The 25,984-nt window shown below is 40.2% G+C and overlaps 1 protein-coding gene across 3 annotated transcripts in view; it reads left to right on the plus strand.

Moving 5' to 3' along the window:
- The window catches only part of ATP8A1 (ATPase phospholipid transporting 8A1), a 224,745-nt gene that overhangs the window by 125,109 nt on the left and 73,652 nt on the right, over positions 1 to 25,984 (plus strand). For all 3 annotated transcript variants that reach the window (XM_029946463.1, XM_029946459.1, XM_029946471.1), the window contains 2 exons: positions 4,510 to 4,648; positions 7,867 to 7,931. In XM_029946463.1, coding sequence (XP_029802323.1) covers positions 4,510 to 4,648; positions 7,867 to 7,931 — 204 coding nt within the window. The remainder of the gene's footprint in view (positions 1 to 4,509; positions 4,649 to 7,866; positions 7,932 to 25,984) is intronic.

The raw sequence follows: 25,984 nt of genomic DNA on the forward strand, positions 1-25,984 counted from the left end.
CACTCGAGATTCCTGACCCCATGGCTGCTTACTTGGGGCTGAGTACAGCCAGACAGCCAGACAGCCAGGGTCTGGGAGAAAGTGATACCAGTAAGAGGAAAGGAGGTACAATCAGAACACCAGGCAAGGGGGAATCCAAAGAAGTGTCTCTAATGGTACATTCTAAAATGTAAATTCCATGGAGGAAGGAACCTCCTGTTGTATCCCACCCTCTTGCCCAGAAGTACCTGCTTGGAGCGTACCTGTGAAAGAATGAGTGCAGGCGTGCGTGTGCGCTTGGAGAGGCGCCTGCAGGTGGAAACAGGGAAATAGGCACACTTAGCAGGGTGCCTCTGGACCAAGTCCGAAACCGATTCAGAGAAATAGAATCATTACCAAAGACTGAAGAACAGAAACAAATGCTTAAAAACCTAATGATTTTAATTAAATTCTAACTTTTTAAAATCTAAGTTTTACTTCTCATTCGCTGCCTTTATTGATTCCTGGGACTTTGTTCTTAGTGACATAGCTCAGCTGTACCTCTATTTGACCTTAGATCACTTGCTCAACCTCCCCAAAGCTATTCACTGAATTAACAAATGTAAAGCACTTAGCAGTGTCTGGTACATTTTTTCTAGTAAGAAGATATTCTTCCTGGTCAGAATCTTACTTCATATTAAAATACAGGTTACGAAAGGCTGCTAGTATTTATCTATATTTACTCCAGTAGGAAAACTTTGCTTACCAACATTCTGTCTTTGTCTGTAAAGAAACTTCTGCCAAATACTCTGCGTTATAATCCGAAGCCTAAATTGAGTTTGATTATTAAACTTTTTATCATTTAGGAACATTATCACAAACTTTCTAAAAATACAAAGTAATCTAAGTACTAACCAAACATTTGCTAATATGGCAATAAGTCATTCTGAGGTTCTGTTATTTAGCAAAATATACAATGAATGGGAAAAAGGTAATTTCTGAATCCTCATGACACATTTTACCATACAGGATTTAAGTACTCTGCATGAAGGCTTTTATCTTGCCTAAGGTCGAGATTTTGCATTTATATGCCTTTTTAAAATTCTGCATACATTATGAACATCTGAAAGAGAAAATACGATTGTGGAGGGCTTTACTAGGTGAATAAATATTATTTCATGATTTTTTGGTGATAATTAAATCTATATTATGTCGAAGAGTCCTCAACCTGAAACCTTTATAACTTTTGGCATAGTGACATTTTGAAAGTAAAATTAGTGTTTGACTTTTTTTTTTAATTCCATAAATGCCAGGGGAATTTTATCATGTTTCAACACTTGCTGAATATGTAATTCCCATAGTGCCCATTAGTGGCCATCTGTGTAAGGTAATACATGTTTGGGATGAAATTGATTATGGCTTAAACACCCCTGTGTTATGATCAGAAAAAGCACGCAAAGTTCACATCTTTTTTCTAATGGCCATTATGTAGCTAGAGATATTAATTTCCAGGGGCAAACAGCCTATCACTCAAGATCTTAATCTCACAATAAATGACACCGGGGCCAAAAGAAAGGAGGCTGCGGAGCCCTTCACCAAAATTAGTAAGCACTGTTCTCAAGGAGCTCTTAGGATAAAAGAAAAAGTAACAGGCTTGGGGACACAGTTTTTCTTTTGTAGGCTTCAGGGTAGACCCACTGCAATTTTGCTGAATATTCAGAACAGTTTCACTACCCTTTTGAGGAAACCCTGTTATTAGAGCCACCAACACACCCCAAGTTAGCCTGCTTGTAACTTTTCTCCACGTGCTCATTGCTGGTCCTACCTCTTTAGTCCTTTATGTTATTTTTGCCTGGTTTGAAAAATGTCTCCTTTTTACCTGTGCAAAGTCAGATGCTTTCCTTCCTTCAAACATGGCTTCAATGGGACCCATGCTGTTATTTTATTTTTATTAGACTTGTGCATGGTGATGTATGCCTGTACACTTCTTGAGCTCATTTCTTCCCTTAGAGCTACAAGATACACAAATATACTTGATATGTATTTCTAATGAATGTGTTCATATCTTGGCTCTCCCAGTATCTAGTTACCTCTGGGTTTTGTGAGACATTACAAGAAAATAATTTTTTAGTTTAGAAAATTTTAAGATTTCCTAAAATCTTGTATTACCTAACTGTCTCCATGATTATTAAAAAATCGTATCATGCTTTCTGTGGAATATTTGACATTTGAACACATATATTCTGGTCTTCCCTGGGATATGGGCCAGGATGATTTTGCTGCAGATGCCCTGAAAGTACCTGAAAGAATGGATAGAATCATTGTCTAAATGTTGAAATATAGCAATTGTGATGTTGGCATAATTGCTGCTGAACTGTTCTTCCTTTTTGTTCTTGAACTTCTTGATGATAATTATTCATCAGGTTATGATGGATTTCAAATCTGCTTCCCATTAAAGATAATAAAATAATACTATCTCCTTAAAGAAGAGAATTTGCCTTTCTGTCTTACATATTGTAAACTAAGAAGTCAGGCACCAAGAGTATCTAATAGCTACATAACTTACTTGGAATACATTGAAAAGAATATAGTCTAGTTTGCAACAATACTTGATAATATTTGGATTTTGGATCTTTTAAACTTTTTTTTGTCCTTCACTCGGCAAACGCTAAATGCTGACTGGCCGTGTTCTGGGGATACAGTACAAAGGCGAACAAGATACGTGTCTCCTCTTGAACAAAACTATGAGTCGTACATTTAAACAGTTAATCTGAATATGATGGATTAAGATGTGTAAAGATGAGCAAAGTTCTGTCAGGGCACCATAGAGGGGAAGACTCATTTCAGAAGACAGCTTCAAGGAAGCACAAACTTTTGAGACTGGCCTTAAGAATGAGCAGGGATTCTCCAGGCAAAGCAGTGGAGGACGCGTGTGTCTCTGTACACATACAGGCGCCCAGAAACCCATGCATGCCCATCTGTATTGAAGCAGTGTGGTAAAGACTGGTTAACACCCGTTCCCATCCCCCACTTCTGCCTTGCCGTCCCACTATCGAGGCTGGAAGAGCACAGGACGGATAGTGAAGCACGGCCATGTCAATATAAATAAACCAATATGGCCATATTTGGAATCTGCTAAGGACTTTCAGAAACACTTTTGCTTTCAAGTAAGAGATGGATAGAGTCACCATTACCCCCTCATTCTTGTCTCCAGTTGTGGCAGTGATAATTATATTTGCGGCAGACACTTTGAAACATTGAGAGAGTCTTGGAAGGTGAGTTAAGCTCTCAATCTAGTGTCTACAACTGCCTGTCCTGATACTATTTATGGAAGGAAAACCAAATCTTTATTTAAGCCATTATTAGGCTTTTTCTATTACTTCTAGCCAAACGCATTCGTAAGTATTCTACTCATAAGCTCGCTCTCACTCACTCATGTTTGTTTATATATATTTTAACCTTATTTCCCAGACCTACCAAGACTTAGGACTAATTTTAAACTTACACTTTGGTAAGTAGTAAACAGAACTTAATGTTAGAAGAAAGATAGAAAATGGAATGCTTTCTTTGTTGTCACCAATTTAGACATCATCCTTAGCACTTGATTTCCCCTTATATCTCTACTGTCCTTGTCTGATGTTTTAAAATAAAAATGAAGGCAAGAAGGAAGAAAAAGCTTGAAAAGAAAGAAAAACGTTGAGGTAGAGGGTCATCCTGGTGGTTAAGTTGCAGGGAAAATCCAAGAATCAGTTGATAGTGGCTTAGTCTGTCAGTTTGCATTCCTATGTATTTAGGACCAAGAACCATTGGTCCTAATGGTCCAATGGATCTAAATAGCTCTGTGGTGAGCCAGGTTTCCCTAACAACCACAAAGTTGTTCTCTTTGTGAGTGATTAGAATAACTTCCTGCAGAACATATTGATTCAGTTCTGTCTTGTATGAAAGATACCAACTAGTGAGCAAGCCAGCCATCACAGACTCTGGCCTTCCACTACACAAATGTGGAGTAATGTGAAGATCACCCAACCTGTTCTTTCTTACAGACACTGATGCAGTCACTTGGTTTATGTCTCTCTTCCTCGGCATTTCTAATTGTATGCTATGTGTACATTTTCTGACACTGCTTCAAATTATAATTTAACTGCTAAGCATTTATTTTTTCATGAGCATTTATTCTTACTCTTTTTCAAACAGGTCATCAAGATTGCTTCTTTGCTGTGTTGATCTTCCATAGTTTTTGTTGTTGTTTTCTAGTATCTGCCTGCTCCTCTTTAGTCCCTTTTGATTTCTCCCTTCTATATGGCTTTATGTTTTGTTTCTGTTTTTGTGAGAATCAGTTGCCTACCTTAGAGAGAGGTAGGGTGGTATGGGAATCTTCAGCTTCATGTCAAAATACTGGATTAAAGTCAGGGATCCTTAAGAGAAAACTCAATGGGATACTTGGAATTTACATCAACATCTACATATTACTATATAGTCTCTGATTGAAAAACGTATACATACTTTAGTTCTTAAGGAATCTTAAAAATTTTTGCCACTCATTTCCCCCAGAATCTTCAGCTACTTGGAGCGACAGCCATTGAGGATAAATTACAAGATCAAGTGCCTGAAACCATAGAAACTCTCATGAAAGCAGACATCAAGATCTGGATCCTTACAGGGGACAAACAAGAAACTGCCATCAACATTGGTAATTCATCTAATTTAAGCTTTAAATCGTGTTGCTTTTGAACAGTGTGACCTATTTTAGAAGATAAATTTGAGATATTTCAAGATTTGAAAGATTTGGTTTTGTAAGATTTCCCTATTTATAATTCTGTTGGGCTTTTCTGTTTATTTATGGCCCCAGTGCCCCTTTAAATTTGCAGTGGTTGTGTAGACCTGCAAACCTTAGCCCTTGCAACCACAAAATAACCCTCTCTCCCCTTTCTATCTCTGCCCACCCCCACCTTCCATCCATCGTTGACACGTGTAGATAACAGTTTTGCAGTTGTCTGTGAAAGTCTGGAGATGAGGGATGATGGCAGACTCGTGTATCGGCCCTTGTTTATGTGACCCAGGGTTATTTCTGAGATGGGAAGTAATGTTGCCAGCTTCCATGCATCCTGCAATTAAGTCATTTTTCACAGAGAGATTTTACTAGTCAGCTCACGCTGCTATAACAAAATACCACAGATTGGGTGGGTTAGCAAACAGGAATTTATTTCCTCGCATTTCTGGAAGCTGGAAAGTCCAAGATAGTCCACGGGTTTAGTTTCTCCCGAAGTGTCTCTTCCTGGCCTGCAGGTGGCTGCCTTCCTGCTGTGTCCCCAGCTGGCTCTCTCCTGGGGTACACACTCCTAGCGGCCCTTTCTCTTCTGAGAAGCACACCAGTCCTACTGGATCAGGAACCTACCCTTCTGACTTTATGTAACTCAAACTTCTGGAAGGCCCAATCTGCAAACGTTATGGGTGCAGGTTCCAACATGTGAAACTAGGGAGACAAATTCTGTGCATAACAGAGGTCTACTGAGAAGAAAGTTGGTATTTGGTGTGAGGCCCATACTACCTGTAATATGCAAGGAAGTATCACCCTTTTTTTTTTCTTCCAAATTTGGTAATAATAGGTTGCCTGAGCACTGTAATCCCTGACATAGATTCAACCTCTGGATATAAATCCTATGAATTACGTCCAAAACGCTCCCAAAATTGAAGAAACCACTCAAAGGTACTGACAGCATGAAATCGCACTTTTACAAAGTCAGTATCAAGTATCATTATTTAAGAATCATTTTACTAAGACTCCTTTTAGAAGTTTTAGTAATCACAGCATTCTGTAAACATAAAACTACAACAGATTTATAGCAAATTGCTGGTAGTAGAGGACAATTAATTTTTAAAAGATATTAGTATAAGTGTAAATCTGTAAGCCAAACAAATGGTTAATTTTGATTATTCAAAGTATCACTGGTGTTAGAGACAAACGGAAAAAAGATGTACAAGAATACTTCTGAGTTGGGAGACCTAAAAAACACAAATACGCTGACCAGAAAATATGATGACAGCTAACGGGAGACGATCTGGGGGCAGAGTGGTCTGTGAGGAAAAGAAATGATCCTGAGAATAGTTGGGGGTATGCAGCCGCTATGACTGCCTGTGAAGAGTATGGAGGTGGCTTCTGGTAGCATTTAGCTTTTAGAGTCTTGGGTCATAATCATTGGGGTCTTTCTCCTAGAGTAGAGTAGGTGAGAGCCATTCATTTCATTCATACAGCAAATGTGCAGGGCACAGGAGGATTCAGGTTTAAGTCAGTAGGTCAGGAAGAACTCGTCGAGATGAAGACCTTTGAGAAGTGATCTGAGAGAGGAGAGGGAGCTTGTCATTGGATGATTAGGGAGAGCCATCTTCTGTTCTAAAAGGAGCAGGAATGCAAAGGGGGAGAGCAGGAGAGCAGGTCAGCAGCATAACAGAGCCCAGGCTGGACAGGGCCTCCCAGATTGTTGTAAGGACTTTGCCTTTACTCCGCATGAGGTGGGAAGCCAGTGGATGGCTCTGAGCAGAGGAAAGACATGGACTGACTTGCCTGTGAAAATGATCAGTCTGGCCACTAGGCTGGCTGAGAATGAACTGGGAGGGAAGCCGCTGTGGAAGCAGGGAGCCCGGTGAAAAGGCTGTTATATTAATCCAGGTGAGGCAGGGTGGTTACTTGGACTTGGGTGGTAACAGTGAAAGTGGTGAGTAATGGTTGAAATATGTATATATTTTAAAGGTAGAGCCCGTAGGGTTGACTAATTGATTGAAAGTAAGGTAGGAGAAAAGAATGGACTCGAGCATAAGTCTAAGGAATTTTAGCTGTAGTGACTGAAAGATCGAATTGCCATTAACCAAAATTAGGAAGACCAAAGAGAAGCAGGTTTTCTGGGAGGAGGTCATGAATCCAGTTTGGAGATATGTTACGTTTGAGATGCCTGTTTTACACCTAAGTATCTGCTCTTACATAGGCACTGGATATGAGAGTCTGGAGTTCAGGAAAGAGTTCTACGTAGGAGACAGGAGTTCCAGAATGGTCGCTGTTTTGATGGTATTCAAAACTGTTGTATTGGGGCACCTGGGTGGCTTATTTGATTGAGCATCTGACTTTTGATTTCGGCTCAGGTGGTGATCTCAAAGTTCATGAGTTCAAGCCCCCATTGGGCTCTGCACTGACAGTGCAGAGCCTTCTTGGAATTCTCTGTCTCTGTCTCTCTGCCTCTCCCCTGGTTGCTCTCTCTCTCTCTCTCAAAATAAATAAACATTAAAAGAGATCACAAAAGGAGTAAGTTATATTATTTTAAATGTGATGGTAATATTTTAAACACTAGCCAGCCAGGTTGCTTGTTTTTCTCCAGCCAAGTTCAGCTGTACGTAGATGGGTTCCAAGTAGGCAGAGTCAGTTCGCCAGCAGGTGACTTTGCCCTGCTGCACGCACAGCAGTGAGGGCAGGCAGGACAGTAGAGGATGTGACGACAGTGCAGGGGCAGGGAGGCGGCGGTGGGATCCGCGGTCCACAGGTGAGCCGGACGACCCCCTGCACCCTTCTCCAGAAACACCCGGCTTCTCCACATGTCGGTCATCATGAAGGATATTGCATATAAATGTGTTACTTTTCAGGACATTGAGAGTCATTCTCAAGGCAGCCTTAACCTCCCAAATGTTAGCCTTGTGTCCCTCCTATAACAAGCAAGAGCATTTCTTTTTTAACTTCTGCAAACCTGGAAAACAACTGTCACTGATCCTAATACAATAGATAAAGCTTTAATTTTAGCTAATAAAATAGGTTAAAAGTAAATAAAATTTAATATTTTTACAGTATTAGCACTTTAACATCTTCACCACTGCTCTCTAGAGAAATGAACTATATCAGTTAATCTACTCTATGTTTGTACGTAGGACACTCCTGCAAACTTTTGAGGAAGAACATGGGAATGATTGTTATAAATGAAGGCTCCCTTGATGTAAGTAAAAGTAACTTTTTAAAAAAAGTTTTTTAATAACTTAATCATCTTATGTTTTATTTTATATTCAAATAGCTGTAGAAACATTTGATCATCCTTAGGTTAAAAGATATTTACTACTCTTGCTCTGTTGTAACATCCTGTGCACAGTTTTGAACCACACTGTTGTCAGTAGATCCCGGCTTTGTGTCCGTGACAGCTAAAAGAAGTTGCTAATGGTTTGCTTGATGGTGTGAGACAAAACTGCTTTGTAGAAGCGTTATGTCAGGAGGGTGGTGAGTGAGTGCAATCTGTTCATTGTCTACCGGGGAATTTTGTATGTTAAACATTAAATATCTGCTTTAGCTTCCAGTGTTAATGTGTATTTTGCTTCTCTTAAAAAAAAAAAAACATGTCTGTGAAACCTATTGGACAGCATGAAATCACCATTCCTAAAAGAAAAGTCATGTTGTTGTTTTTAATGTCCTAACTTCTGGGCTGAAATATAAATTCCTAGGATGTCCTTTTTTCATGCCTGTGATCACATGTGGTTATATTTGGGAAAGAGGGAAAGATTTGTTAGGGGTACCTTGTAAAATAAAAGTTAACCAAAAGATATATATATATATGCAGGTCAAATGACCTGTTAAGAATTTTAAGGTAAAAAGGTGCCAAACTTGAGGTGGAAGACAGAACAGGGGAGGTGACTATACAACTGCTTGAAATAGACATCCTGACGCAAAGGGCAGAGGAAACCTGCTATTCAGGACATGGGTAGAGCCGAGAGGACGAGTGAGTGGAAAGGATGGTGAAGAGGCAGATGCTAATAGAAGTCAGGAGGCGAACAGAGATTCCAAGTCGGAAGTATTTGACTTCCGGTTTTTAGGTCAGAATGTGGTCTCTCCATTATGTGTCCTCCAAGCCATCCTTGGGATCCTTTCCCCTTTCTGGTGAAACCTTTGAGAAACTTGTAGCCTAAAGAATAATACATGATTTTGAAACCATGAAAATTATTCACATCTCTGTTAATAAGTTTTGTTTTTAATGTCCTAACTTCTGGGCTGAAATATAAATTCCTAGGATGTCCTTTTTTCATGCCTGTGATCACATGCGGTTATATTTGGGAAAGAGGGAGAGATTTGTTCACACACATTGTGTGAACCGCACTTTAATCCTAAAAACACAACTAAAAACAAAAAATCTAAAACAAACAAACAAACAAAAAAAACCCTCGCCTGTGGTTGGAAGACTGTCCTTTTTATTTATTAATTCTGCAGGCCTCTGGCTCAGAGGACACCCCAGTGGGCAAGTACTCCATGGACTCTACTGCATAGAGCTCACAGTTGCCTCTGTTCCCCACCCCTCATATTATTAATTTTGGGTTTATTCAAGTTACAATATTGTGAAAAACTAGAACTCAGATAGCCCTACCCTTCAAAAGCTTACAGATATTAAGGGAAGTAAAATGCATGCAAGTCAAGTCACAGTACAAAACAGATGCGTAGGTCAGGTGGATATCTTGCCTGACACAACTATGAGACTGGGAGAAGAATTTACAAAGTGACAGTGAGTTAGATGGAGGTGAGTGGCTGAATAATGGGGAATCCTTGAAGCAGAAGGTGAATACAAGTAAGTTCAAGGTATATTTGGGGGCATAAAAGAGAAACACTGAACTGAAACACGAGGTTATAATCTTCTGAAGTATTTTGTTTGAATAAATGTAGACACATAAGGTAAAATCCAGGTTGCAGAAAGGGACAAATACAAGCATTACAAAGTGAATCTCCCATCCTTACACCCACGCTACTCAGTGAATCTCCCCCGGAACAGCCACTAGTTCCAGCTTCCGAGTGTTCACAGAGGTACTCTGCCCTGTCCGGGGATATTTGTGTATATCTAGGTGCACGTACTTTGTTATCGAACACAAATGACAGCCTGCTATCCACACTGCTTTATACTTCGCTTTTCTCACTTAATAGGATCTTAGCAGTGGTTCTCTGATAGTGTATGTGAAGCTGCCTAATTCTTTTTTTAATGGTGACACAGAATTCAGAACAAAACTGTAAAGAATGACAGTGGGGAGTTAAAACTGGAAAGATAGTCTCAGGTCAGCTGTGGAAAGCTGGGCCAGGTTTGAGAATTTGCCTCCACAGGCAGGGGAAGCAACTTCCTCAGCCCCGTGAGTGAGGTGTGATGCATAGAGGCAGCCATCCACAGACACGTGTGGAAGGCTGGGGAGGCACGGGGTGCGGGCAGCAGACCAGGATAAGAGTTCGGTAAGAGGGCATGGGGGCGCCATTGCCATCCATGTTGTGGGAGAGAAATTCAGGGAGACTTCTCCCCCGTGGTGCCTGGAGAAAGGAGGAGCCATGGAGAGTGGTTCCAGCACTGGCCACAGTTGTCCACATTACAGAAGCCTCCATGGAAGCATTCTCCTAGTCCCTGTGGACGCGTGGGCCTTTGTCAGCAGCATGGGTCACCGGTAGTAGATGGTTTTCCTGACACTTGAAAGAAGTCCAAGTTAAGACCTGTGACTTTGAAGCAAAAGCATAGCAAGCCATGCTTGACCTGTCACATGATCCGGTTTGGACGTAAGCTTTCACCTAACGTAGCGTATGATAGCAACGCTTCTTGTTTTCATCTCTTTCATAATTTTCCTCCAACTTGGATGAGCACATTCTTCATGTGTTGCGGGTATTGAGTGATACAACTGGTGATCTCTCGAGAACAAAAACGAAAAGGGAAATACTGAACATACTCAGTGTGCTGCCTCATGTATTGTTAAGCCAATGGCATTTATTTGCATTGTGTTTTCAGACTGGTAACTCGTAAGACATACAGGGGTACCTGCACGCCCTATTTCTCCTGGACCAAACATAGGACTCAACAGGGAATACTGTTTCAGGAAAGCAGGTGCATGTCTGTGTGTTTTGGTTTGCCATTCACTCTCAATGCCCAGCAGACTGCCTACCCCATAATAAATACTCCATAAGTACTTGAGAATAAAGTCACAGAGTAATTTTAAATTTAAAAAATTTTTAAAAAGTATATCAGCTTTAAATTTGGCAATAATCAATCTTATCTGGCATGTTTAACATAAAGTAGTTAGAAAGGCTCTTAGCAATTCAAGTGGCTGTGTGGTGTGGAAGGTCAAGGCAAACCCTGGCTGACTGATTAGCACTCACTTCTCCAGCTCTGGACTGCCATGCCTTCCCTCCCTGCTGTCTGGGGCAGGCCTTTCTCCCAGGGAGTTAAGTGGTGACTTTACAAATCCGGCTGTTTAGGGTCAGACCCTCTCTAGTGTGCTCATTCGCTTCTCAGCAGGAAAGGACACATCACTTTACACAGCCCCTTCAGGTCTTGTGTCATCAACCCACAGTTGAGATTTCAAGCAAATCATTAGACATGCTAGAATGCCTGCAGATAAATCATTATTTATTTTTCGTCGTCATGGAAAAGCAAAGCATCCTTCATGTGCACATGGTACTGATTGAGGATAAAGTACGGGATTGACATTCCATCGGCACAAACAAATAATTAACATTTAAATAGTAAACTTAGTCAGAACGTAATGTCTCAGGAAATAAGGTACAGTAAATAGATCGTGGGTATATGTTTCATCAAGTGACAGTCTTAATGAACATACTCAACTTACCCCTTGGCATGGTACAGTTCTGTCCTATTCTGAATGTGGGACCCTGGGCAAATTGAAATAAGGTAACTTCTCTGAGCCAATTTTGCTGCCCGTAAAGCAAAGATAATGTTACTCTTGGCACAGGACAGGTATGGTTAGTACAGGGCATGGCACGTAGAAGAAAGAGATATTATAAAATTTTGTAGAAAAATAGTATTTCAGTAGCCTACAAGTAGTTTTGCATAATGACCATTTTTATTATGAAAGAGAGATACATTATTCCTCCATCTTCTAATTTTTTTTCTAAGCAGGATATAAATGTGGATCTTCTTTTGCAGAAGTAACATGTATTGCTATGGATTGTGCAAATTTTATACCAAGATATTTCTAATACTGTTCACATTTTGAAGTTGAATCTTTTTTTTAGTTCAACTTGTGTAAGTAAAATTTTATATTTGAGGCTCTTGAGTTTCCAAATAGAAAAACCTTTTTCCTGGCAATCATAGTAAAGGAATTTCTTGTCTTCCCATAATCTAGAGCATGTCCAAAAAAAAGTTATTTGGATTTCTAATTTTCTGATTTTGAGTTTATGTAGTTATCCGTCTCGAAATATTAATGGCCGTTCAGCATTTTTTAAGACCTTTAGGTAAACGTATAAACACAGTTTGAAAATACAGAAGGAAAGTCTTGCTCCACGGATCTGATACAGAAATCTGATGGGCTTTCCTGCCTCTGCCCATTCCTGGCCTCCTTCCTGGCCTCCTTCCTAGCCTCCTTCCTAGCCAGGGCAGCCGGGGTTTGCACTCCGTTACCTACCAGGCTACCGTCTGATATTGAGTGTCAGCAAAGGAGTTTGTTAAAAACCTTAATCATGTTTTTTCTCTTAGTTTAGAAAGTAAGACTTTCATAGGTCCGCACCATTAAGAATCCTCTAAAGTTGATCAAAATCTATTAGATATTTGTAGATCATTTAGGTAATTTGCATAACTTCTTATTATGCTGCTTTGAACCACTTTAGTAGGAGTTCTGACTGTGTTCGTGGTATGAGACGCATTTCCTTAAAGGTCTGCAAAGGCAGGAATTTCAAATTCCCAGCGTGAAGCATATATTGTACTTGTTCCGTAATTCCTTAGCACTGCCCGGGAAGTATCCCACAGACTTCTCAGGAGCCCCTTCCACTTAATCACCTTGCTCAAAGGGATTCTTCTAGCATCACTTTTATATCTTTAGTTTGTCATGATATGTTCAAAGTCTGTCTGCTAAAACTGGAAATGTCTAAAAATGTGAGCTAAGAACTAGGAATCTCAATCGGTCTTTAGCTCCCAGTGTCTAATTAAGGCCTTTCAAAATGTACAAAAAGCTCTCTCCATTCAGATTCCACTATCCTCATCTGTCAAGTCTAGGGTGAATGGGAGGGACCATAATCTCTTAAGCCATTAACTCTGTAGGTGCCCGAACAGTGTTTCTGAGTCTCATGTAATATACCCTCGATCTTGGTCTCTCCTCCTTATAGCTTTTCTTTTATGTGGACAGTTGCTGGATGTGTCCTGGGAGGTAGGGTGAGATCCTAAATCCATTCTTACTGTTTTTCCTTCTCCTTCCTACTGTCTCGTAGACAGAAGAAACAAAAAAGGGCAGAGGAAATAGTTATTTGCAATATATTTATTGAATCAACAGGAATGATGGTTAAATATATATGTAGAGAGCTTGGAGAAATAAATTTCCTGCACTCAAAGTCAAAGGCCTCCAGTGTTTACCAGTTTAACTGCAGAGAAGCCCTGCCTACCTCTTTTTGAGATCACCCGGGCAGCTTTCCCGGGTAGTTTCTGCTGTGTAGACATTTACATTCAACCTGATGAGGAGTCAGCACCAAATATATGGGAAGCAGTGAATGGATTCCAAAGGAAAATGCAGCTTTCTGACTTTCTGTGTAAAGAGAACCCTACTACCCCTGCAGGGTTCTATGTACTGCTGTTCTAGTCCTAAGAAAGACACCAGCTTATGTTTATGAAGGGCTTGTTTTTTGTACTGGGCACCGGAATAAGGGCTTTATAGGAACAGTCACTCTTGCACCTGACAGCGTTAGTAGTATTAATCCATCCTTTTCTCTTCAAGTTTAACTTAACCTCCAATGCTAATCAGCATTTGAGGATGGATCGAAGTCCTTGGATTCCGGGGTCTCAACAAATAGATTTTTCTGGTCCTCAGCTGCCAGCTACTCTTTTAAAAAAAAATCATAATAATATCCATCTGTGGAGTGTATTGTGCCGATTAAACAGAACAGGACCTTTTAAGTACTTGTAAACAACAACCAAGATTTAGTAAGCACTTTAAAAACATGGGCCATTATCAGAACCACCATTATTATTATTTCTTTTAGCATGATTATTCTCAGGGGGTATCCTAGTGCCAGCTGCTGTAAGAGGTGATTTGATTTGATTTGATTTGATTTTAAAATACTTATTTTTGAGAGAGAGCGCAGGGGACGGGTGGAGAAGGAGAGAACGAATCCCAAGCAGGCTCCGTGTTATCTGCTCTGAGCCTCACTTGGGGCCTGATCTCACCAACCATGAGACATGACCTGAGCCAAAATCAAGAGTCAGACGTTGAACCGACTGAGCCACCCAGGCACCCCCACCACCAGGCCCCATAAGAGGTGATTTTATACAGCCGTCCTTCTCACTACTTAAACCTCGCTACTTCATTTGAACATATGGCCCCACACCAGCCCAGGTTTATGATTATGGATACCAGTGTTTTTCCTCACTGATATATTGTATAGAAAATGAATTGTTAACCACATTTGGTATTAACAAGCCTAAGAATATATATTTTTCAACACCATGGTAAAATAAAGCCCTTTCTGGGACTGCTCTTTTTTTTTTTTTCCCTAGCTGAATTTGGTTTTCTAACACCATGTAAGCTTCAAATATAACTTACAGAGCATTCCTGACATAAATGGTGAGGTTGTCATCTGTATCCCTTTAAGCTCGACTTATATGTATTATGCAGACAAACCTCACTGTTTGGGGAGCCAGCCACTGTTGAATGGCCTCTGAAAGAAATCCAGAATAAGCAAGCTATTGACTTGAGTCCAGAAAAGGAGGGGGGACAAAAGAGAATTGGGGCTACTTCAGGTTTTGTCTTGATATGTCCCCCGAGTCCAATACCATACATTTTGTATTGCTTTGAAAAATAGTTTAGGCAGCTTTAAACCACACTGAATTTCCCCCCACTGCCAGCCTGGCAGCTTTTTGGGGAATTTTCTTTTACCATTAGCAAAACTGTTTCAGCTTTGGGGCCTGAAAATTTTAAGATCTTAGTTTAACTTTCAAGGTGTTAAAATATATCCCTATCAGAAGCAAAGTTATGTTTTTATAATGTCCCATTTCAGGATGAGTGTTCAAATAGTGTCTGACACATGGCTCACTCCAAGTAGCCCTCAGTGAAGAAAGCCAACTTTGTTACTTTTGAAAGAAATGAGTTAGTAAAAAACGTAAACATTTAAAAAAATGAAAATAGCATATGAACCAATAATATGTCCTCTTTTCCTCTGATTGAAGACCCTGCCTGCCACAAACCAATGTGTGTGGTTGAAAAGTTCCATCAAACACATTGTTTGGTCTCATAAAAATTAAATGTGTCCCCTTTCCGTAAACAAAACTCCGTGATCTTGGCTGGTGTGCAGAACCCTCAGTGAAGTTGTTCACAAGTTCATAGTATTTCTGTCTTGAGAAATTATTCCTACCCGCAGGCCTGAATATGCTTTGTCTTCCCCTACCCTTCTCTCTCGTTTTTCTTTTGGCTGAACATCTGAACTCCTCCATGAGTTCCCTGAGTCCTAGAGTTACAGATAAATGCTTTCTAGCCAGTCTGTCGCTGCCACTCTCCCCACAGCTGACTGACATTTTTGAGGACAGCAGGCCATGCCTTGTGACCTTTTTTTGCATCTCTACCACCCATTTCTTTTGATGAGTCAGCACAACTGTGAAATTGACAGTTTAGAGGAAACCTACTATGTGCCAGATGTATCTGCCTACATTAGTCTCTGCTCCTAGGTGCTGGTGGTGTTCATCTCACTTACAGATGGAGTTCACACAGATAGCAAGTGCAGAATCCTGTACTTCAACCAGATTGCTCCAAGTCCAAAAGTATTCTTTTTCTTTTTTTTTAATTTTTAATGTTTTTCTTTATTTTTGAGAGAGAGAGATCATGAACAAGGGAGGGGTAGAGAGAGACAGAGACCCAAAATCCGAAGCAGGCTCCAGGCTCTGAGCTGTCAGCACAGAGCCTGACACAGGGATCAAACTCATGAACCATGAGATCATGACCTGAGCCAAAGTAGGATGCTTAACCGAGCCACCTAGGTACCCCTTTTCCTTTTGTTTTTATTATTTTTAACGTTTTATTTATTTTTGAGAGACCAAGAGACAGAGCACAAGCAGGGGAGGGGCAGAGAGAGAGGGAGACACAGAATCCGAAGCAGGCTCCGGGTTCTGAGGCATCAGCACAGAGTCCAACATGGGAATGTGGGAGTCAAACTCATAAGCCGTGAGATCATGACCTGAGCTGAAGTCAGCTGCCTAACCAACTGAGCCACCCAGGCGCCCCACCTTTTGATTTTAAATAACCATACCTTCTCCAGCAGCAGCGGAGACTCAGTCACAGAAGGAAGCATTCTGGTCGCATCCCCCACATTTTCTACTTTGTTCGTCCCTCCTTTCCCTCTCACCGCTAGGACTACAAAGCAGCCGAAAGAAAGACAGATGCCCTTCTGGAAATCTGTGGCATTTGGGCATCTTGTATTTATGGAACTCGGGGAAGAATTTACGTTTCATTTTACTCACACAACAATGGTATGTAGAGTTTATTGAATGTACCTATGAAATAGAAACAGTATGCATTTGGGATTTGCACTGAGAAAATACAGTAGATAATGGTTCTTCTGCATTCCTACATTAATTAATTCAAATCATTAAGAAAATGGACCCAACATTAACTTTCTTTGTGGTTCTTTCTTTGTGGGGGTAACAATTTTTCATAGGCCCCCGGTTGTTAACTTTCTCCAAACCGTTGATTTGGTAATTTGCTTATTTTCAAAAAACCGGCTGTATGTTCTGAGCAGCCTCTTCCTGGCTGAGTTGAAGGCAATATGAGAGACTGGATGTCTGCCGACCCAGCTACTCTAGAATTCTTCCTTCTGTGTTTAAGTCACTGCCGCCACCAGAGCATATTTAATACCAAGCTCGAAATAAGTGTTTAGGAGGCTTTCAGTGGTGGTTTAAAATAATTACCCTGAGAACTTGGGTAAAAGCCTTTATCCACAAAACTATTTAAATTATGTAATTATATCCCCTCCTTCACTCTTCCTTCCTTTCTCTGGATTTGTTTCTCTTTGCTGCGTGCCCCTACCCCAACACTGAAATGAAGCCTCAGACCCAGATTCGACACTTCTCTGCTTCCCTCTCTCTCTCTCTCTCTCTCTCTCTCTCTCTCTCTCTCTCTCTCTCTCTCTCTCTCTCTCTCTCTCTCTCTCTTTCTCTCTCTCTCTCTTTCTCTCTCTCTCTCTAGTGTACCCCAAGTGAGACTCGATGTCTCATAAGGAGTTATTTGCCTGATGGAACCGATCATAATCCCACATCCCAAACCTCTGCCCAGGGGCCAAGAGCAATTTATCTAGCGCCACAATCTCCTCTTCTTACCTTTCATTTTGTGGCCCCTGACCTTTCTGATGGCACAACCCTGCTAGGAGATCAGACGGTTTCCTCAGTTACAGTGTTTTACATGTACTCCCACCATGGAAAACCCGTATCTGTGTATCAGCAAAGCATGGGAATTTTTGTGTGTCTCTTTCCCCTTTTCATTATACTGAGCAATATGTATTGATTAAATGCATTCCCTTGGCTGCCTTCCACTAAGCGGTTTTGGAGGACCTCTTTGACCATATGTTTTTAATGATTTCACCTTCTGTCTGCCCTTATCCACTTTGGAAAAATTACTCTACATTAGTTTGGTTCTATACGAATATGTTTTTTAAGGTTAGGTTCTTCTGTAGTCTGGGAGTTTTAAAAATACCAAAGCTTTTTGGTCTAAAACTATGTCCAAGAAAGCTGGTGATCCTCCTGGAATAAATACTAAATGGACCAATTATGTATAAATGTAGTTTCTCTCCACTCTCAGGCATACATTTTTTTACAACTTACTGCTGCCTGCAGTAGCCAGGAATAGTGGATAGATGTGTTATACAGGCGTATATGGAAGGTCCAGTGTTCCACTGAATCAATAACACATTGTCGAAAAATAAGTAACACCCAGTGGTTTATCCATGTTGCTATTATGGGAGTCATAACTCACTCTTTAAGAACTTGCTAACATTGTCCATACTTGATATGGTCATAATGTATTATTAAGAATGTTCTTGGAATGTTCTGTTAATTTGTAATTTGAGGGTGTGAACATTTGGAAAGTGTAAAAGTAGAGAAAGAATGAAATGTTATTTGACCATAAATTTGTAAATACCTCATGGCTTAAATGATGATGAGGTGGGGCCACAAACCACAAAAACAGCTAATAAAGTATGTGTTAGTTTAAGATTCTTATATATATATATCCTCTTATTTGACATTTTAAATTAACTTATAATAAGTTTTAAAAGGTAGACCTTTAGCAAGTTAAAGTAAGGTTTTTTTCACCCCCCAGGAAATATTTATTTTTCTGCTATTATAAAACAATTTATATCTACAAAGTTATGGTGTTATATCTTAAGAACATGCCAGGAACTCAAGGCCTCTTTGGGTTTTTATTTCCTTCTTTTTAAAAAAATAACATATTTACTTATTTATTTGGGGGTGTGAGCGGGGGAGGAGTAGGAGAAAGAATCCCAAGCAGGTTCCACACTGTCAATGAAGAGCCCAGTGTGGGGCTCAATCTTACAAACCATGAGATCATGATGGGAGCCAAAATCAAGAGTTCGCTTAACCAACTGAGCCACCCAGGTGCCCCTGCCCATGCATTTTCTTTATCATTAGTTATTTTAAACCAAGTATTTATGAAACATATTTGCATGTTTAAGCTATTGCATGTAACGTTACATATGTATAATTTTACATTCTTTATGGGAGCTTAAAGTCTAACATATATATTGATGTGGGCATCTATACGAAACACACACACACACAGAAAAATGCCAAGTCAGTTTATAACTTTCAAGTTATTTTCCGCTCAAGAGTTGTATCAGGTTGGAGACAAACTAAGAAAGAAAGGAAAACAATCTAGTTTAGTTATATAAATAGTTGTCTTCCTACCAAATACCAAGAGCTGTATGCTGAATGAGAAGAAATAATGCTAACTTTTCTAGTGTTGAGGGGAAAACTGATTTCTGATACTTTTTATGTAGTAGAAGTAGCTGATAGAATTGAGTGTTAGGTAGATTGAAATAAATTGCCAGTGCAAAATTTCAAAAGGAAACTTAAAATTCTCCTCATAATACCACTTGGATTGTACTAATGTACAGTATTTGACCTTTGAGGCTCTTTCTTTATCAGGTGCCTCTGTTAAACCTAATGTCAGAAGAAAGCAAAGAATAGTCTTTCTTGGATGTCCGCTCTGAGCCAAGCACTGGGCAGGGTGCTTGACTCACAAGTAAAGGAGTTATTTTGTCCCTACCATAACCCTACAAAACAAGCATTAACCCAATCTCATGAATGAGAAAAGTTTGATTCCAATAAGTAAAATAACCTACCTGAAAAAAGATATCCATAAATGGCAGAACAGTGCCATTCTGATACCATATTACTGTCTTCTAGCTTCTGGAACATTCGTTCTTTACAATGTGGCTTCGTGATCTTGCTTTAGATGTGATCAGTGCCCAGAAGTATCATGTGAACCCTCATGGCCACCCTTGACTTTCTAACGAAGAGAGTCCCACTTTTTTATAGCTGCCATTTACATATTACACACTGATGCCTGCTTTCTGTGCATCAGCTGGTGACTTCGCACATCAGCTGAGAAGTTAACGGTGGCTCGGCCTCCAGCAAATGATCTTGTTTTAGCAGAGTCCCCATCTTTGTTCAGCAAGATTCCTGCAGGTGTTTTCCTGTAGCATTGGGTTGCATTTTGCCCTTTTTATGGGAAGTAAGTGAAATCAGAAACCTGTGGTGCTTCCACTAAAGCAAGAAGTCCAAGCTTCATAAACCTCAGTCCATCTGACAAGGGTGAGAATTGTGTGTCTCCCAAATGTGATTCATCATTAGCCCCAATCATATGCTTATTTCATTTAACCGGTGATGAACTCATGAAGGTAAAGAATAAATCCAAGAACAATGAAATGCATTGTTAAATACTGTGTCTGAAAATCAATATGCAATTCAGAATTTTGATATATTATTTTTTCCTTTCTGGGAATAGAATTCTCCTTAAAATGTAAGTTCATCATTTGACCTGCACAGACTTCAACAGATTCCCAGAAAGAAATATAAATGCCAAGTGCTTGTTTGTATTCACGCCCAACCACATATACTTTGTGATAAATAAATATACCTCTTCCCTGTAGCTTTTGCCATTAGGGCTTAGCCTTCCTGATGATACCCTCCAGGACATAGGTATGTGATCAAACATCACTTACTGTCCCTGTAAGTAACCGTGGCCCTGAGCATATTGGAATATTTATCTGTAATCTCTAGCTCATCTCTGCTAGTGAGACTTGGCTAACTAGTCTTCTAGCTGAAGGCTAAATGCTCTTCTTTTCCTTTCCTCAGGGATATTTCCACATTCTCTATGAGGGTGTTCCTTGGATATGTTCCTAAGTAAGACTATCTGTATATAAACCTCTGAAGAAAATCAGAGGGGGGAAGAAAAAAAAAAAACAAAGGCTAGACACTGAAAAGGGCCATTTTTATGCAGGTGCTTTCTACAATATTACATTTTAGGCTATCAAAAACATAGTTCTTAGGTGGCCTAACATGTTCTTTGCACATCTGGCCTCTGGTTCTTTAGACTATTCCAAGCAGAGTTTTTGCCAAAATGGAAGTGACATCTTGCATGCTATGATACTTTCCAAACAAATCAGGGCTTGCCACTTAATTCACTATAAAATTGTGTCAGATTTCATTGTGTAGGCTCCCCTGTGTGGTTTTTATCAAGGGTTTCCTTGGTAAAGGTCATGTAAAAACACTGAAAAAGATTGCCATAAAGCTACAAGTCTCTGATTTCTTAAAGTTTGTTTTATTTTATTTTATTGTAGGGTGTTATCCGAACATGTTACCTATTTTGCCAGGCTATCCCTTCAGGATTGAAATAGAACTCCATGAAAGCCTTCAGGTCAGAGTTATCTTTATGAGGAATTCTACTGGCCTAATTATCTGCCAAGCATCTTCTTTCTTTTTCTTTTTGAAGCATATTTCTTAGAAAGCAAATAAATATTGTTTTCTTGGCCCACTGTTGTATAACCTGGCTTGATCACAAAATAGCTAGTCTAGGTGTTTATTACTTTTATTAGATGATTTATATTCTATGAGACAGAAAGAGATGTTAGATCATCAGTACCACCTTGTTCTCCATTTCCTCTATAACATGATAAGCACTTCAGGGCGCTTGGGTGGATTTGTCAGTTAAGCATCTGACTTCAGCTCAGGTCATGATCTCACAGTTTGTAAGTTCTAGCCCCACGTCAGTCTCTGTGCTGACAGCTCAGAGCCCAGAGACTGCTTCAGATTCTGTGTCTCCCTCTCTCTCCACCCCTCCTGCACTCACATTCTGTCTGTCTCTCTCTCCTTCAAAAATAAATAAACATTAAAAAAAAAAAAAAAGACTATCCAAGGGGTGCTCAGTAGAGCATGCAGCTCTTGATCTCAGTATTATAACTTCAAGCCTGATACTGGGTATAAAGATTACTAAAAAGTAAAATCTTTAAAAAAAAAAAAAAAAAAGAAGAAGAAGAAGAAGGAGGAAGAAGAATATCCAGGATACACAGGAGTTTTATACTCAGCAAAAGCAATCCCCAAAATAGTCACACAGGAACCATTGTAACTTCCCAGAAGGTATTCTGCAATTGTTAATAATCTGGTTGCTCTTTTATTGCAAAGCTTTTATTTCATGTCTTCATCAGGGGCCTCAGTCCCAAAGGGAAAAAGAGATATAAACAGATAAATGACTATCCATCATGCTACATTGTACACATATAAACAAGTATGTGGAGAATCCAAAAGATAGCAGGACCCCTGTCACCTGGAGGACTTGGGAGAAATCAAGGTGTGTTTGTTTATTTGTTCATGGTTCTTAGTATGAACACACATCGTACAGGGGGAAAAAACAGTGACAATGGGGAGAATGAAGATGCAAGAGAGACGGGAGCAGGGAACAGAGGTGAGAAAAATTCAGTTCTTCCCCTGCCTCAAAAATTAGGGAGGAAAAAGTAAAGGGAAGTTTTGAGGTTGAGGAAGGAAAGTTGAGGGAATAAATGTTCTGGTATAAATGGTATAAATGTTCTCAGTCAAGCCGGTAGATGTTGGCTGACGTGAGGAGGGCTGAATTTGGAATCTTGGAGAGGAGAAAGGGTCTAGAGTAGCCTGTGGGAAAATGGAGTCCAGCGGGCATGGACGAAAGCGCAGATGAGTGGTAATGAGCATCATGCAAGAGGAGAGAGCTGGAATAGAGCCTGTCCTCGCAGTGAGGTGTTCTTTCCCTTCTGTGTTGTCAAGACAAAGAACTGAAGAGAGCATTGGTTGTGGCCTAAACTGTGAATTGGTGAAGCAGGAAGGCATGGCAGGAGGTCCAGGGGCTAAGAGCTTCTAATGAGTGCTTGGCCGTGCAGGGCTGAGGGGAGAGGGAGCCGAGCTGAATGACTGACTGGAATGTCCACATGGGATGCAGGTTAGGGAAGGCACACAGATCCCACTTCTCCTCCCTCACCTGTACAGCTGCCAGATAAGGTATCTGGGCCCCTGCCTTGTCCCTTGCCTGTGTCCCCAAATTGCCTTTACATCACACCTGCCCTGGGGATGACAACACACGCTCCTTTTCTTTCACCCCAAGTAAGACTCTGTAGAATAAGGAGATATTACAGAGCTTTCATTTTGTTCTGCTTACGGTCCTTTATCCTTTTTCTGACTTAGCTTCTCATTTATATATTTTCACTTTCACATGTCACTAAGTTTAAATGTTTAAACATTTCCCCCTCCAGTAGCCAAAAAGAAAACAAAGCAACAGCTAATATAGTAATAAATTTATTTCTAGCTGCAGGAGATAAGCTTCAGTGCAATGTGGCCATAAAGTATGGCTCCAAGGCTTAGGGGAGAAGCAATAAACTTTCATAAATAAAATAATTTTAAAATACTCCTGGCAGTATAAATAAGAGTAAAATATAACTTGTAACAGCCAACACCAGAGCTCCTTACAAAAGAAAGCCATAAACTAAAATAAAGAAATGTTTGCAGCTTTTTGTTTCGCCCCGCACACTTGGTGGGCCGCCTGGAGAACTCACAGTGGCAAGTTTTGGACTCCTCTTCTGAAATGTTGACCCTGTTACCTGTCCTGACACCTTTTGATTTGCTGAAGATCTGTGATAATCACCAAGGAAACCCAGGGGTACTGATGCCTCAAGTAAGAGAGTTCTCAACACATTTCAAGGTGTCTGAGCACACTTTCCAAAAGGAGAGAGAGGAGGAGGAGCACCGGATCGCATCCCAAGGGGTCAGTTAATGTGGCAGATTGCTCGGCTCCGGGCTCACTTGACTTTCAGCCTTGCTCTGCCCCTGATCCTTAAAGAAACGTGACGTTCTCCTGGGCTCAGCTTTCATTTGGGTTTTCCGCCTAGGAGTCACATCCGCAAATGCATAAAAAAATACAATGGCATTTTAGTGAGCAATGCCTTGGTTTGGAAGACTATTGCTGGGTTGTTTGTTTATAAAGCATTAAGGATCAAGACAAGATCCGCCCCACTCTCACTTGCTCACTCAGTCTCAAATCAGAAGTGATAACAGGCGATTGAAGAGCTGCCACTAGAATGAAATCAGAATTTATCAGTGCTTTCATTCGATACATTGGCAATTCCCAAGCATTTGTAATCATGGGCAATGTGTCTGCTGCTGAGAAATGGTTAAACATGCTCTCTCCCTTCAAGAGACCTTGAAGAGAATGGGAGACCTTGCTGGCCTACAGCGGGTTCCACTTAAGTCACATGGACTGAGTCCGGGAGGGCTTGATAGATAAACTTGGTTTAGAAGGTGATAGACTAAACCTCTAGAGGGAAGGACATTCCAAAGACGGCATGAAGAGGTCAAGACTGTGAAGGGAAATATGAATGAAAATTCGTTGGGCCTAGATTGCAGAGTCTTAAATGCTGATTTTAAGAGTTTGGACTTTATCATGTAAACAATAGGAAGGCATAGAAAAATTTCAGAGCAAGAAGAGATGTGGTTTGTGTTTTACATTTGTTTTATAAAGAGAAATCTCTGTTGGCGGTAAAGACTGAGATGAAAGACAGATGATGAGGGCTCTAGGGAAACAACAGAGGAAATGGTGTGGGCATTCCATTTATAATTTGCTGTGCCTGGTGCTGTCTCAAAATGGGGTGGGGGTTTTTTTCTGGATTATATGCAGAAAGACAAGCTAGCACAGAACTTTTTAAATTCTGAGTTTGATTTCACCCGTTAGTAGCCACGTGTTCATGGGCAAGGAACTTAAATTCTGTGTCCTGTGTCTCATCTGCAGAATGGGGGTAACAATGACATCTCCTACATAGGGTTGTAACAAGTATTTAACTGAAATGTGTGTGTGTGTGTGTGTGTGTGTGTGTGTGTGTGTCGCCCTTAGAACCTTGTATGTGCTATGTGCTAAGTATTTGTATCTTTATCAGTTCATTCATTTGCTTGTCTGTTCCTTTAATCTTTGTTCATTTGTTTTTAAGACAGTCTAGAATAATCTATAAATTGGCATTAGCAAATTTTGTTTACAGAATTTTTCTGACATTTTCACCTTCTTTTCTCAAGTGCTCTTGGACCAAAGATTTTTAGCAAGGAATAGGAGCATAAGGCTTATAAATTCAAACAGCTACTTGCCCTGGATATGAAGTGTAAACAAAAGTTTTGTAAGGAGCGCTGCTATATGGTGGTCCTTAGTGTCGCTGCGGGTCACAGGGCACAGGGGAGGCATTAAGTGAAGTTCTAGTGTTAGGAAATTTGGGCAGGCTTACTTTATGGTACAATGTGGTTACATTATTCTGACAAACAGATTTTGAAATTCCAGAGCACAGTGTGAACCCCATTTGAATACGAATGCAGTAACACCTTCAAAAATCTCCAATGAACATTTTCATTCCCTATGCCTTTGCTTCCCTGATCACGAGTGCAACTGAAAGCACCGTACCACATTGTTAAATTGGAGCAGTAATTATATGTCCCATGAATACAATAAAAATTATAAGTATTTTTATTACAGGTAGATTTTATTTTATAAACATATATATATTTGTATTTATTATATAAATAACTGCAGGTTCAGATACTAGCATTTCAAACAACCCCAGTAGGAGAGGACTAGCTACTTATATTCCCTTGTGTGGAGTGTGTTCTGTTTCTTCTCAGTGTTCAGGCTCTTGTGAAACAGAAAGCCGGCCCCATTAGGCTATAGGAAGAGTCTACAGGATTTGGGGGTGAGGAGGCACCAAATATCTTGAAACTTTTTGCCTTTGAAGACTTCTGCTGTGAAAGCAGTTCTTGACAAAGGAAGATAATACGATCCCTTGTATCGTTGATGTGAACAAAGCTTTCCTGGATACTAAAGGTTTTTATTGTGCCTGAAAGTGAATTTTTTTATTGTTGGAAGGGGTTCTTTTACTTGATCCATCAAGATCACCAAATTACATGTCCCGATCCCCAGCTAAAACACAGCATTATGAAATCATAATTAAAGTTATAGAGGGACGCCTGGGTGGCTCAGTTGGTTGGGCGTCTGGCTTCGGCTCAGGTCATGATCTCATGGTTCGTGGGTTCGAGCCCCGCGTCAGGCTCTGTGCTGACAGCTAGTTCAGAGCCTGGAGCCTGCTTCAGATTCTGTGTCTCCCTCTCTCTCTAACCCTCCCCTGCTTGCACTGTCTCTGTCTCTCAAAAGTAAATAAAAACCATTAAAAATTTTTTTTAAAAGTTATAGAAACCAATTCATGAAGTGGCAAGAGATTATAGATACTGCATTTCCCCTTCTTGGTTACTGGGAATTAAGTTTCCATAGCATTGAGGAATTATGGAAAAAAAATACCCATAAATTATATTCTTCAACTTTTCCTTGGGATTCATGGCTAAGCAGTGTTGACTAGTTCATTAATTAGGACAGTGTTGTTGTGTTATAATAAGATAATTTACTGAAAATATTTTTGCTGGACTGTGATATGTGTGGTTAGAAAAATGAGCTAAGATTGCAGAGGAATCAGTGACCTGTAATCCCAACC

Source organism: Suricata suricatta, chromosome 1, assembly GCF_006229205.1.
Source record: "Suricata suricatta isolate VVHF042 chromosome 1, meerkat_22Aug2017_6uvM2_HiC, whole genome shotgun sequence".
NCBI lineage: Eukaryota > Metazoa > Chordata > Mammalia > Carnivora > Herpestidae > Suricata > Suricata suricatta.